Raw genomic sequence first — 15,319 nt, 5'->3', positions numbered from 1 at the left:
AAGTTAAATCAGGCAAATTGCATGTTTGCTTACATCAGAGGTGAAAATGGAGGGGTTTCCGCTCTCCAACATCTCTTCCAGCTCATCATCAGTGGTGGTCCTCCCCGCTGTCAAAGCAAAGTGCACACGATGAATCGATCCGTCTCCACCCTCCACAATTCAAGTTCCACTCTCAATCGTCAGATTACTCAAATCAAAGCTTCAGAAATGGACTTTAAAAAGCAACACATTAGAAAGGAGCATCAGTAACCTGAATCAGAAGCTGTGACCCATAAGAACATAATAGGAGCAGGAGTCGGCCATACGGCCCCTCGAGCCTGCTCCGCCATTCAATAAGATCCTGGCTGATCTGATCCTGAACTCAGCTCCACTTCCCCGCCCGCTCCCCATAACCCTTCACTCCCTTATCGCTCAAAAAAAAACTGTCTCTCTCCACCTTAAATTTATTCAATGACCCAGTTTCCACAGCTCTCTGGGGCAGAGAATTCCACAGATTTACAACCCTCCGAGAAGAAATTCCTTTTCATCTCAGTTTTAAATGGGCGGCCCCTTATTCTAAGATTATGCCCCCCAGTCCTAGCCTCCCCCATCAGTGGAAACATCCTCTCTGCATCCACCTTGTCAAGCCCCCTCATAATCTTATACGTTTCGATAAGATCACCTCTCATTCTTCTGAATTCCAATGAGTAGAGGTCCAACTTCCTCAACCTTTCCTCATAAGTCAACCCCCTCATCCCAGGAATCAACCGAGTGAACCTTCTCTGAACTGTCTCAGAAACATAGAAAATAGGTGCAGGAGTCGGCCATTCAGCCCTTCGAGCCTGCACCACCATTCAATATGATCATGGCTGATCATTCACCTCAGTACCCCTTTCCTGCTTTCTCTCCATGCCCCTTGATCCCTTTGGCCGTAAGGGCCACATCTAACTCCCTTTTGAATATATCTAGCGAACTGGCATCAACAACTTTCTGTGGTAGAGAATTCCACAGGTTAACCACTCAGAAGAAATTCCTCCTCATCTCAGTCCGAAATGGCTTACCCCTTATTCTTAGACTGTGACCCCTGGTTCTAGAACTCCCCAGCAACAGGAACATTCTTCCTGCCTCTAACCTGTCCAATCCTGTCAGAATTTTATACGTTTCGATGAGATCCCCTCTCATTCTTTTAAACTCCAGTGGATACAAGCCCAGCTGATCCAGTCTCTCCTCATGTGTTAGTCCTGCCATCCCAGGAATCAGTCTGGTGAACCTTCGTTGTACTCCCTCAATAGCAAGAACATCCTTCCTCAGATTAGGAGACCAAAACTGAACACAATATTCCAGGTGTGGGCTCACCAAGGCCTGTACAACTGCAGTAAGACCTCCCTGCTCCTATACTCAAATCCTCCGCTATGAAGGCTAACATGCCATTTGCCTTCTTCACCACCTGCTGTACCTGCATGCCAACCTTCAATGACTGATGTACCATGACACCCAGGTCTCGTTGCACCTCCCCATTTACTAATCTGTCACCATTCAGATAATATTGTCTTCCTGTTTTTGCCACCAAAGTGGATAACCTCAAATTTATCTACATTATACTGCATCTGCCATACATTTGCCCACTCACCTAACCTGCCCAAGTCACCCTTCAGCCTCTAAGCATGCTCCTCACAGCTCACACCATCACCCAGCTCACACCATCACCCAGCTTAGTGTCATCTGCAAACTTGGAGATATTACATTCAATTCCTTCATCTAAATCATTGATGTATATTGTAAATAGCTGGGGTCCCAGCACTGAGCCCTGCGGCACCCCACTAGTCACTGCCTGCCATTCTGAAAAGGACCCGTATATTCCGGCTCTCTTCTTCCTGTCTGCCAACCAGTTCTCTATCCACGTCAGTACATTACCCCCAATACCATGTGCTTTAATTTTGCACACTAATCTCTTGTGTGGGACCTTGTCAAAAGCCTTTTGAAAGTCCAAATACACCACATCCACTGGTTCTCCCTTGTCCACTCTACTAGTTACATCCTCAAAAAATTCTAGAAGATTTGTCAAGCATGATTTACCTTTCATAAATCCATGCTGATTTGGACCAATTCTGTCACTGCTTTCCAAATGCACTGCTATTCCATCTTTAATAATTGATTCCAACATTTTCCCCAACACCGATGTCAGGCTAACTGGTCTATAATTCCCTGTTTACTCTCTCCCTCCTTTTTTAAAAAGTGGGGTTACATTAGCTATCCTCCAGTCCATGGGAACTGATCCAGAGTCAATAGAATGTTGAAAAATGACCACCAATGCATCCACTATTTCTAGAGCCACTGCCTTAAGTACTCGGGGATGCAGCCTATCAGGCCCTGGGGATTTATCGGCCTTCAATCCCATCAATTTCCCTAACATAATTTCCTGACTAATAAGGATTTCCTTCAGTTCCTCCTTCTCACTCGACCCTCGGTCCCCAAGTATTTGCGGATTGTTATTTGTGTCTTCCTTCGTGAAGACAGATCCAAAGTATTTGTTCAATTGGTCTGCCATTTCTTTGTTCCCCATTATAAATTCACCTGATTCTGATTGCAAAGGACGTACGTTGGTCTTCACTAATCTTTTTCTCTTCATGAGAGGAAGCTTTTGCAGTCAGTTTTTATGTTCCCTGCAAGCTTCCTCTCATACTCTATTTTCCCCTTCCTAATTAGACCCTTTGTCCTCCTCTGCTGAATTTTAAATTTCTCCCAGTCCTCAGGTTTGCTGCTTTTTCTGGCCAATTTATATGTCTCTTCCTTGGATTTAACACTATCCCTAATTTCCCTTGTTAGCCACGGTTGAGCTATCTTCCCAGTTTTATTTTTACTCCAGACAGGGATGTACAATTGTTGAAGTTCATCCATGTGATCTGTAAATGTTTGCCATTGCCTGTCCACTGTCAACCCTTTAAGTATCATTCGCCAGTCTATTCTAGCCAATTCACGTCTCATACCGTCGAAGTTACCTTTCCTTAAGTTCAGGACCCTAGTTTCTGAATTAACTTTGTCACTCTCCATCTTAATAAAGAATTCTACCATATTATGGTCACTCTTCCCCAAGGGGCCTCGCACCACAAGATTGCTAATTAGTCCCTTCTCATTACACATCACCCAGTCTAGGATGGCCAGCTCTCTAGTTGGTTCCTCGACATATTGGCCGAGAAAAACATCCCTAATACACTCCAGGAAATCTTCCTCCACCGCATTGCTACCAGTTTGGTTAGCCCAATCTATATGCAGATTAAAGTCGCCCATGATAACTGCTGTATCTTTATTGCACGCATCCCTAATTTCTTATTTGATGCCATCCCCAACCTCACTACTACTGTTTGGTGGTCTGTACACAACTCCCACTAACTTTTTCTACCCTTTGGTATTCCGCAGCTCCACCCATACAGATTCCACATCATCCAGGCTCATGTCCTTTCTTACTATTGCATTAATTTCCTCTTTAACCAGCAACGCTACCCCACCTCCTTTTCCTTTCTGTCTATCCTTCCTGAATATTGAATAACTCTGGATGTTGAGTTCCCAGCCTTGATCACCCTGGAGCCATGTCTCCGTAATCCCAATTACATCATATCCGTTAACAGCTATCTGCGCAGTTAATTCGTCCACCTTATTACGAATACTCCTCGCATTGAGACACAGAGCCTCCAATGCAAGTATATCCTTCCTTAAATACGGAGACCAAAACTGTACGCAGTACTCCAGGTGTGGTCTCACCAATACCCTTGTACAGTTGTAGCAGGACTTCTCTGCTTTTATACTCTATCCCCCTGCTCTTTTTTGATAATCTTTGTAAACAATGATGAACCTCCTGTAAATCAGCACAGCCAGACTGAGACACATCCAACCAGGCAGCCCAAAAACGCACAACTGATTCGGCTAAATCAGTCCCCGTGAGACAGTGAGCGGCAGGGGGAGGATAAGAGAGTGCCTGAAGGGAAAGCTCCATTTGGACTAACTCTCGTACAGCTGGCTCTCAGATCACACCTTTGGAGAACAGAGCCAGTTACAGAAAATTAGTTTTGGTTTCCTGAAGGAAATTTTTTCTGCAGGGCTACGGGGAAAGGGCAGGGAGTGGGACTGGCTGAGGTGCTCTTGCAGGGGGCTGGCATGGGCTCGATGGGCCGAATGGCCTCCCTCTGTGCTGTAACCGTTCCTTGATTCTATTTACAGCTCTAGACCCAGCGTTTGTTCCTTTATTTGTCCCATCTTTGTCATTTAATCTCTCCTGTCCTCCACCCTATCACACACCTCCCCCTTTTGTTCTTTCCTTCCCTCCCCCCTTTCCATGCCTCTGCACTTGCTTAAAACCAGTTACATCTGTAAATTCTCAGTTCTGATGAAGGGTCATTGAGCTGAAACGTCATACGCACACACAGTCAAGTACTTGATGCATTCAATTTCCAGACAACCAGTGACCACAAGACTGTTCAATGCCCAATAAATTGGTTCTGATGCATTGATATACTTGGTGCTCTGCATTTACAGACCCCGGATACTGGCATTTTCTGACGCCAGGAAACTTTCCGTTACTATGAATTGTTGGCCAACTAATATCTGATCAATTAAAATACCTGAGGAAGATAACCCAAAGCATTTTCACCCAAGAAATTTCCTTAGAAACCATTTCCAATTCCATTTAAACAGAACATCCAAAGATTTTCTGTTTTGCTGTAACATATTTTAACAGCCGAAGGGACAGGAAGGAAACTCAGAGTTCAGTCGCTGACAGTGGGACAGGTCAAGCGAGTTATGGGAAGCCTGACTTCACACATTCCTCATCGGATGAGATCACAGAGTCCGTACAATGAACTGGGAATTCTTTCAATTAACGAGGGCTGTCGATGCGAACGTTTAATTGTTTCATTCTCTCTCTCTCTCTATATCGAGTGCAGTCTGTCAAGGAATTTGAGAATCGCATGTTAAATACCCACTGTCCACAGCAACCACATGCCAGGGGATTCGGAATGTGTGAAAGCTAATCGCCCTGCTGGAGTTTGCGAGCGGGTCAGTGGGGTCAGGGTGTGAGCGGGTCAGTGGGCCCGGGGTGTAATCGAGGCGTGAGCGGGTCAGTGGGCCCGGGGTGTAATCGGGGCGTGAGCGGGTCGGTGGGTTCGGTATAATCGGGGTGTGAGCGGGTCAGTGGGCCCGGGGTGTAATCGGGGCGTGAGCGGGTCAGTGGGCCCGGGGTGTAATCGAGGCGTGAGCGGGTCAGTGGGCCCGGGGTGTAATCGAGGCGTGAGCGGGTCAGTGGGCCCGGGGTGTAATCGAGGCGTGAGCGGGTCAGTGGGCCCGGGGTGTAATCGAGGCGTGAGTGGGTCAGTGGGCCCGGGGTGTAATCGAGGCGTGAGCGGGTCAGTGGGCCCGGGTGTAATCGAGGCGTGAGCGGGTCAGTGGGCCCGGGTGTAATCGGGGCGTGAGCGGGTCAGTGGGCCCGGGGTGTAATCGAGGCGTGAGCGGGTCAGTGGGCTCGGGGTGTAATCGAGGCGTGAGCGGGTCAGTGGGCCCGGGGTGTAATCGAGGCGTGAGCGGGTCGGTGGGCCCGGGGTGTAATCGAGGCGTGAGCGGGTCAGTGGGGTCAGGGTGCGAGCGGGTCAGTGGGCCCGGGGTGTAATCGGGGCGTGAGCGGGTCAGTGGGGTCAGGGTGCGAGCGGGTCAGTGGGCCCGGGGTGTAATCGGGGCGTGAGCGGGGTCAGGGTGTGAGCGGGTCAGTGGGGTCAGGGTGTGAGCGGGTCAGTGGGGTCAGGGTGTAATCGGGGCGTGAGCGGGTCGATGGGTTCGGTATAATCGAGGTGTGAGCGGGTCAGTGGGCCCGGGGTGTGAGCGGGTCAGTGGGTTCGGTATAATCGAGGTGTGAGCGGGTCAGTGGGCCCGGGGTGTAATCGGGGCGTGAGCGGGTCGGAGGGTTCGGTATAATCGGGGTGTGAGCGGGGTCAGGGTGTGAGCGGGTCAGTGGGGTCAGGGTGTGAGCGGGTCAGTGGGGTCAGGGTGTAATCGGGGCGTGAGCGGGTCGATGGGGTCAGGGTGTAATCGGGGTGTGAGCGGGTCGGTGGGTTCGGTATAATCGAGGTGTGAGCGGGTCAGTGGGCTCGGTATAATCGGGGTGTGATGGGTCGGTGGGCCCGGGGTGTAATCGGGGTGTGATGGGTCGATGGGGTCAGGGTGTAATCGGGGTGTGATGGGTCGGTGGGGTCAGGGTGTAATCGGGGTGTGATGGGTCGGTGAGGTCAGGGTGTAATCGGGGTGTGATGGGTCGGTGGGCCCGGGGTGTAATCGGGGTGTGATGGGTCGGTGGGGTCAGGGTGTAATCGGGGTGTGATGGGTCGGTGAGGTCAGGGTGTAATCGGGGTGTGATGGGTCGATGGGGTCAGGGTGTGAGCGGGTCGATGGGGTCAGGGTGTAATCGAGGTGTGATGGGTCGATGGGGTCAGGGTGTAATCGGGGTGTGTCCATTGAAAACACAAACCACGCACAGACCAGTAAATGCAGAAACAATATTATGTTTGGAAATATCATAAGTATAAAAATCATATAATACATGGCCCCGCCCCCACCTATCTCTCTAACAGCCTCCAGCCCTACCCCCCCACCCCCAGAGATGTCTGCGCTCCTCTAATTCTGCCCTCTTGCATATCCCGGATTTCCATCACTCCACCATTGGCGGCCGTGCCTTCAGCTGCCTGGGCCCCAAGCTCTGGAACTCCCTCCCTAAACATCGCCTCCTCTCTCCTTTAAAGTTGCTCCTTAAAACCTACCTCTTTAAACAAGCTTTCGGTCACCTGTTCAAATACCTCTTTGTAACTCGATGTCAAATTTTGCTTGATAATCACTCCAGTGAATCGCTTTGGGGCGTTTTTATTAAACTAGATGGAGCCTCGGTGTAATGTCACATCCGAAAGACGGCCCCTCCGACAGTGCAGCGCTCCCTCAGCACCCCCCCCTCCGACAGTGCAGCGCTCCCTCACCACCCCCCCCTCCGACAGTGCGGCGCTCCCTCACCACCCCCCCCTCCGACAGTGCGGCGCTCCCTCACCACCCCCCCCTCCGACAGTGCGGCGCTCCCTCACCACCCCCCCCTCCGACAGTGCGGCGCTCCCTCAGCACTGCCCCTCCCCTCCGGCAGTACTGCCCCTCCAACAGTGCGACGCTCCCTCAACACTGCACTGAAGTGTCAGCCTAGATTTGTGCTCAAGTCTCTGGAGTGGGATTTGAACCCACAACACTTTAACCCAGAGGCCAGAGCCACGGCCGACACTATTACTAAAAAAAGTTCCAGACAATGAAAAATTGAGGTGGAGTATTACTGAAATTATCATCCATCATTTGTTCTCCAATGTTACGAACAATTCTCCCTACAGTAGTAATCTGTCGAAAGGAAGAACAGCAGGTTGGCTTCGGGCTCACCTCGAGGTTGGGCCATCTTTCTCTGCACCCAATTCCATACTGTAACATTTAACCAGTAACTTAGCGTGTGTAGAGCGAGCTTGCAATATCTACAGCAAGTGGGCCCTGCACCTCAGCTGGTGTCAATCTCTCCTCCAGTGGCAATGCAACGGTGCAATTAACTCATTTATCCAACATCATACAATAGTACAGCAGGAGGCCACTTGGCCCATCCAGTCTGTGCCGGCTCGATCAAAGAGTAATGCAGTTAGTCCCACTCCCCACTCTTTCCCCATATCCCGGCAATTTTTTCTCCTTCCAGTAGTTATCCAATTCCCTTTTGAAGGTGACTATTGAATCTGTCTCCACCACCCTGTCAGGCAGCGCGTTCCAAATCTCACTGCGTAAACAGTTTTTTCCTCATCTCCCCCCCCCCCCCCGGTTCTTTTGCCAATCACCTTAAATCTGCACACTTTGGTTATCGACCCTTCAGCCATTGGAAACAGGTTCTCTTGATTTACGCTATCTAAACACTTCATGATTTTAAACACCTGTAGCAAATCTCCACTAAGCATTCTCTGCTCCAAGGAGAACAACCCCAGCATCTCCGGTCTCTCCGCGTAACTGTAATGTCTCATAGAAACACAGAAAATAGGTGCAGGAGTAGGCCATTCGGCCCTTCGAGCCTGCACCGCCATTCAATGAGTTCATGGCTGAACACGAAACTTCAGTACCCCATTCCTGCTTTCTCGCCATAGCCCTTGATCTCCCTAGTAGTAAGGACTACATCTAACTCCTTTTTGAATATATTTAGTGAATTGGCCTCAACAACTTTCTGTGGTAGAGAATTCCACAGGTTCACCACTCTCTGGGTGAAAAAGTTTCTCCTCATCTCGGTCCTAAATGGCTTACCCCTTATCCTTAAACTGTGACCCCTGGTTCTGGACTTCCCCAACATTGGGAACATTCTTCCTGCATCTAACCTGTCTAAACCCGTCAGAATTTTAAACGTTTCTATGAGATCCCCTCTCATTCTTCTGAACTCCAGTGAATATAAGCCCAGTTGATCCAGTCTTTCTTGATATGTCAGTCCCGCCATCCCGGAAATCAGTCTGGTGAACCTTCGCTGCACTCCCTCAATAGCAAGAACGTCCTTCAAGTTAGGAGACCAAAACTGTACACAATACTCCAGGTGTGGCCTCACCAAGGCCCTGTACAACTGTAGTAACACCTCCCTGCCCCTGTATTCAAATCCCCTCGCTATGAAGGCCAACATGCCATTTGCTTTCTTAACCGCCTGCTGTACCTGCATGCCAACCTTCAATGACTGATGTACCATGACACCCAGGTCTCGTTGCACCTCCCCTTTTTCTAATCTGTCACCATTCAGATAATAGTCTGTCTCTGTGTTTTTACCACCAAAGTGGATAACCTCACATTTATCCACATTATACTTCATCTGCCATGCATTTGCCCACTCACCTAACCTATCCAAGTCACTCTGCAGCCTCATAGCATCCTCCTTGCAGCTCACACTGCCACCCAACTTAGTGTCATCTGCAAATTTGGAGATACTACATTTAATCCCCTCGTCTAAATCATTAATGTACAATGTAAACAGCTGGAGCCCCAGCACAGAACCTTGCGGTACCCCACTAGTCACTGCCTGTCATTCTGAAAAGTCCCCATTTACTCCTACTCTTTGCTTCCTGTCTGCCTGGACAGTGAATATTAGTGAATTTTTGTGTTATCTTGCATCCCCCTGATGCCTTGAACTCTGATACACGGCACTGTAATGTCCTCGAGTAGGAAACTACTGTCCACAGGTTATTCCAAGACCCAGCTTCATGTTGGCTCAAACATCTTGTTTCCCTTCGGAGGGTGAAGCAAGCTTCATCAGCTCATCGCAGCAGGAATTTCACGGAAATTATCATCCCAGAGCTCAAAAGGGAAGCAAAATGGGAACAGTGGTTATGTCACTGGACCAGTAATCCCGAGGCGTGGACTAATGATCCGGAGACACAAGTTCAAATCCCACCGCGGCAGCTGGGGAATTTAAATTCAGTTAATTAAATAAATCGGGAATAAAAAGCTCGTGTCAGTGAATGGTGACCATTAAATTATCGGATTGCCGTAAAAACCCATCTGGTTCACTGATGTCTTTTAGGGAAGGAAATCTGCCGTCCTTACCCGGTCTGGGCCTATAGGTGACTCCAGACCCACAGCAATGTGGTTGACCCTGAACTGTACCTCAGTTGTTTAAGGACAGGCAATAAATGTTAGCCTTGCCAGCAGCACCCAGATCACACACAGAGGCTTCTACACAAGTTTCTGCCAGGGCCCAGGATTTCAAAAATAAATCAGGGCTGGATTTCCGGCTTTGATGTTTTCGGGGCGGTAATGGCGGCGGGGCGGTAAAGTTAGCGCCCGGGAACAGTTTGCGCCTCAGTGGGTAAGTTTGGGCGGCTGGGCCCCGGGTCAGGGGGCGCAGTATAAGGGAGGCGTTGTACACCTCTCGGAGCGCTAGGGTGGGAAACTCCCGAGCTAAAGACCAAACTCGCGCTGGTTTCGCGACTGGGGGGGATTGCACACACACCGGACGCTGCTCTTCCGGGCGGTGCTGCTCCGCGCCGAGGCTAAACCAGACCCGGGGATCGCCGTGGGGCGCTGCAGGCTGAGCGCCTGCCCAGAACCTCACCCCCGCTATTGCCGCTGCTCCGGGGCAAAACACGGGGCGCAGAAGAGCCGAAAGTCCAGCCCTTTAGTCTTCAATTCTCTTCCTAAGAGAGTCAGGGAGAATATTCCATTGCAGTGCGAGAGGACTGAATGCCATGGCTTCCGAAGGAAATTACTTCTGCGAATTACTGATGACTATTTGGGAAGATTACACTTAAACCTGCAGGAAGGCTGCTGCCATTACTTGTGGCACCTTGTCCTGTTACACTTTCCCCACACACTGGAATCACACAATGTCATGGGAAACATGGAATAATGTGATGACCAGTTAAGTTTGTGGTGACTGGTATTAAATTTTAAACAAAACCGTAGTGTGCCCACCAGCCTTTCCCCTTGGGCATTTATTGAGCCAAATTTGACAACTTCTCCAAAATAATAAGCACTTTATGGAACATGGGGAACCGGAACAGGAGGTGGACATTCAGCCCCTCGAGCTTGTTCCATTCAATCTGTATCTTAACTCCATCAAGCCACCTTGGTTCCCTCACCCCCGATAGCCTTACCCAACTTACTTGAGGGAAGAGGGTTCAGAATTCCTCCACCGTGTGTGAGAAAAATTGCCTCTTAATTTCAGTGAGCGACCTGACTCTAATTTTAAGGTCGTGTCCCTTGTTCTGGACCCCCCCTCACCAGAGGAAATAGTTTCCCTCAATCTACACCATCGAATCAAATCCCATTATCATGTTAAACACCTAGATTAGATCATTCCTCAACCGTCTAAACTCAAGGGAACACAAGCCTTGTCTATACAATCTGTCCACATAATTTAACCCTTTTAGCCCCGGTATCATTCTGCTGAACCTGCGCTGCTCCCCCTTTTCAATGCCAACATAATCTTTCCCGAGATGAGGTGCCCGGAACTGAACGCAATGCGCCGGACGTGGTCTGACCGAGGCACCTGTACAACTGGAGCACATTTTTGAATTCCAACGTCACACAAAAGCTTCATCAAACACGAGGTTCAGGGTTTAACTCGTGTTCTGTCCCATTGTTTGTCATACATTAAATTTAGCTGTCGTATTCAAGAGGGGATTCAGAAAGCCAAGGTTTCGTGGTGTCGGCCTGGGATTCTCAGGACACGTTGCCGAGGTAACGCGCCAATGCCTCGCTAAGATTCACTCACTGATCTCAAGCTGTCGCTGAATCCGGCCTTTGCTGCGTTCCCGGAACAAGATCTGGATCTCGTTGTACTTGGTCATCACATTCGCAAACTTCCGGGACAGAGTCGAGTGCTGAAACGTAAAGGGGAGGAAAATGTTTTAATGACCCTCATTAATGGTATTTATATAAGCAGAGACCCTGCAATGGTCATTCTGAACCGATGTCTTGCCCAGGACACCAAGATCCGACAGCTTGAACAACTCAAGATACATGCAACTTTGATTTAAACTTTATACACGGCCCCTGAAGCCCTCATCCGTGCCTTTGTTACCTCCAGACTTGACTATTCCAACGCACTCCTGGCTGGCCTCCCACATTCTACCCTACGTAAACTTGTGATCCAAAACTCGGCTGCCCCCGTGTCCTAACTCGTACCGAGTCCCACTCACCCATCACCCCCTGTGCTCACTGCTCCGTGTCCTAACTCACACCAAGTCCCGCTCACCCATCACCCCCTGTGCTCACTGACCCGTGTCCTAACTCGCACCAAGTCCCACTCACCCATCACCCCCTGTGCTCACTGCCCCCGTGTCCTAACTCGCACCGAGTCCCACTCACCCATCACCCCCTGTGCTCACTGCCCCGTGTCCTAACTCGCATCAAGTCCCACTCACCCATCACCCCCTGTGCTCACTGCCCCGTGTCCTAACTCGCACCGAGTCCCACTCACCCATCACCCCCTGTGCTCGCTGCCCCGTGTCCTAACTCGCATCAAGTCCCACTCACCCATCACCCCCTGTGCTCACTGCCCCGTGTCCTAACTCGCACCGAGTCCCACTCACCCATCACCCCCTGTGCTCGCTGCCCCGTGTCCTAACTCGCATCAAGTCCCACTCACCCATCACCCCCTGTGCTCGCTGACCTACATTGGCTCCCGGTTAAGCAGCACCTTGATTTCAAAATTCTCATCCTTGTTTTCAATTCCTCCATGGCCCTCGCCCCTCCCTATCTCTGTAATCTCCTCCAGCCACCACCACCGGCCACCCCCACCCCCCCCGCGAGATGTCTGCGCTCCTAATTCTGGCCCCTTGATTGTAATCGCTCCACCATTGGTAGCCATGCCTTCAGTTGCCTGGGTCCCAAGCTCTGGAACTCCCTTCCAAAACCTCCCTTCTCTCCTTTAAGATGCTCCTTAAAACCTCTCTCTTTGACCATCTGCCGTCATTTCTTACTTGAAACTCCACAGTATGGACCATTGCTGCCCACAAACCAGAGGGACACCCAGCCCTCTCAGTAGCCCAGCTTACAGCAGCAGAGAGGTGGAATCAAACCAGGGATGCAAACTAAAAATTATTGGGTACCAGATTCTGAGCTGATGGGGCCATTCGCAGTAACATCTGCCTGTCATTCTGGGCAGTCACAAGATAAGAGGTCTGCTCCAGAAATAACAGCACCAAGTCCAGCCTTCTTAATAAACTCTACTTTCATCGGTCTAAAGATATCTTCACAGACTGGTACTGTTGAAATGGTTAAGAACGTAAGAAATAGGAGCAGGAGTCGGCCATTTGGCCCCTTGAGCCTGCTCCGCCATTGAAGATCATGGCTGATCTGATCATGGACTCAGCTCCACTTCCCCGCCCACTCCCCATAACCCTTTACTCCCTTATCACTCAAAAATCTGTTTCTCCGCCTTAAATATATTCGATGACCCAGCTCTCAGGGGCAAAGAATTCCAGATGTACAACCCTCAAAGAAGAAATTCCTCCTCATCTCAGTTTTAGATGGACGGCCCCTTATTCAGAGATTATGCCCCCTAGTTCTAGTCTCCCCCATCAGTGGAAACATCCTCTCTGCATCCACCTTATCGAGCCCCCTCATTATCTTATATGTTTTGATAACATCACCTCTCATTCTTCTGAATTCCAATGAGTAGAGGCCCAACCTTCTCAACCTTTCCTCATAAGTCAAGCCCCTCATCCCCGGATTCAACCGAGTGAACCAACAAAGTGATGTGCAAACCTGCGCTTTGAATATTAAGACTTGGCCCAGTCACTTTATTAATGAACAGCAGTTTCCTCACATTGTCTAAATTAAATGTGACCAAGAATTACTGGCTTGTGTGTCCAGAACTCCTGCCTCTTTCATTGAGGCATGCAAATAGAAAGACTTGCATTTATATAGCACCTTTCACAATCTTGGGACGCTCCAAGGAGCTTTACAGTCAATGAAGTACTTTTGAAGTGCTGTCGCTGTTGTAATGTGGGAAACGCGGCAGCCAGTTTGTGCACAGCAAGCTCCCACAAACAATATTGTGATAATGACCCAGATAATCTGTTTGCGATGTTGGCTGAGGGATAAATATTGGTCAGCACACTGGGGAGAACTCCCCTGTTCTTCTTCGAAATAGTGCAGTGGGATCTTTTACGTTCACCTGAGAGCGCAGACGGGGCCTTGGTTTAATGTCCCATCCGAAAGACGGCACTCCCTCAGTACTGCCCCGCCGACAGTGCGGCACTCCCTCAGCACTGCCCCGCCGACAGTGCGGCACTCCCTCAGCACTGCCCCTCCGACAGGGCGGCACTCCCTCAGCACTGCCCCTCCGACAGGGCGGCACTCCCTCAGCACTGCAAGGGAGTGTCAGCCGAGATTTATGAGCTCAATCCCTGGAGTGGGACTTGAACCCACAACCTTCTGACTCAAAAGATTAAATAAATCAAACAGCATAATTTTACAGGTTGCTACGCCACTTGGAATAACATGAACATGGTACTGTACCTGAGTTTTTCGTATTCTTAAATCTACTGAACCTTGGTTATCATCATCTTCATCTTTAATGCTTTGTTCTATAACTACAATTAAAATAAAAGGCACGGATCATTGTTTAGCATCAAGCAAAATAGGACCAGTGACACCCAAGATACACGTTAATGTGTGGTCGGACAGCAGGAGTTGGACATAACACAAGTGGGCAGAGCCATGGCAGATTTAATACAGACCTATGGGCAGCAGGAGGAAAGCAATGGTCAATAATTGTACTTTATGGATGGGGCTGGAGCCCATGAACGGCAATGGAATGGCCAGGGTTGAGAGAGACTCAGTATATCCAACCAATGCAAAGCAGAGCACAAACACGGAGCCAGAAGAGCAGAATCCAGTTCGAGGAAGTCATGTTTAAAACATCCAGTGCTCTGGGCAGACCACAGCTGGAATACCGTGCCCAGGTCTGGTCACTGGGAATTAAGCGAGGCACTCATTGCAGGCAGTCCAGAGACAAGGCACTCATTGCAGGCAGTCCAGAGACAAGGCACTCATTGCAGGCAGTCCAGAGACGAGGACCTCGTGAGCCTTGGAGGTCCCAGCTATGAGGAAGGACAGGGTAAACTTCGGGGTGTTCAATCTTGAAAAGGCGAAAAATCATTAATATAATAGAACATTTAAAACCAGATTATTAGTGTGTGAGATTGCAGAATGCTGCAACATGTGCACCTTGTGGTACAGGGGTCTATGGCTGAAAATCAGTAAAAGACAAAGCTAGGAATTATGTCAGGCTTGTTATCCACCCACATAAAGAGTGTTCAATGCTGAGCGTGTCGGATAAATATCAGAAACTTAGGCCAAATTGTCATCTAAACCAGAATAATGAACCAATTAATAAGGTGAACATGAAAAATGACCTCACATGTCCAGAGGAAAGGGGAGAGGGCTGACTGGGGGGAACCAAAGGTGGAAGAAATGTAAAACGGATGTTCAGAAGGGTGGAGACTGAGCAAAGAAAAGGTTGGTGGCTGGGACTGAATACAACAGTAACAAGTCTTTCAGTACAACACTGAGGGGGCAGTCAGAGGCAAGGTGGAAACTGAATAAAGACAGAGGGGGAGCTCAGGATATTGAATATTCTGAATGATCAAGCGATCACAAGGGAAGGCATGAATAACTCATCCCCCCCTCAACAGATAGAGCTTCACTATGAGATGGAAGTGTTAAACAGGCAGAAGGACTCGAACAACACAGCGGGGTTAGACACCGTACATCGCAGAGTGGTGAGTTCGGCACTGACTTTTATGAGGGACTCCGAATG

General features: G+C 49.5%; 1 protein-coding gene across 3 annotated transcripts in view; it reads right to left on the bottom strand.

Moving 5' to 3' along the window:
* Positions 1 to 15,319, bottom strand: part of LOC139269082 (syntaxin-2-like) — a 78,383-nt gene that overhangs the window by 16,132 nt on the left and 46,932 nt on the right. For all 3 annotated transcript variants that reach the window (XM_070888143.1, XM_070888144.1, XM_070888145.1), the window contains exons 5-7: positions 14,017 to 14,090; positions 11,264 to 11,372; positions 34 to 107 (exon numbers count right to left, since the gene is read on the bottom strand). In XM_070888143.1, the coding sequence (XP_070744244.1) occupies positions 34 to 107; positions 11,264 to 11,372; positions 14,017 to 14,090 (257 nt within the window). The remainder of the gene's footprint in view (positions 1 to 33; positions 108 to 11,263; positions 11,373 to 14,016; positions 14,091 to 15,319) is intronic.

This window comes from Pristiophorus japonicus, chromosome 8 (genome assembly GCF_044704955.1).
Source record: "Pristiophorus japonicus isolate sPriJap1 chromosome 8, sPriJap1.hap1, whole genome shotgun sequence".
Taxonomy (NCBI): Eukaryota; Metazoa; Chordata; class Chondrichthyes; family Pristiophoridae; genus Pristiophorus; species Pristiophorus japonicus.
The sequence above is the reverse complement of the archived record's forward strand: the minus strand, read 5'-3'. Positions and strand labels throughout refer to the sequence as shown.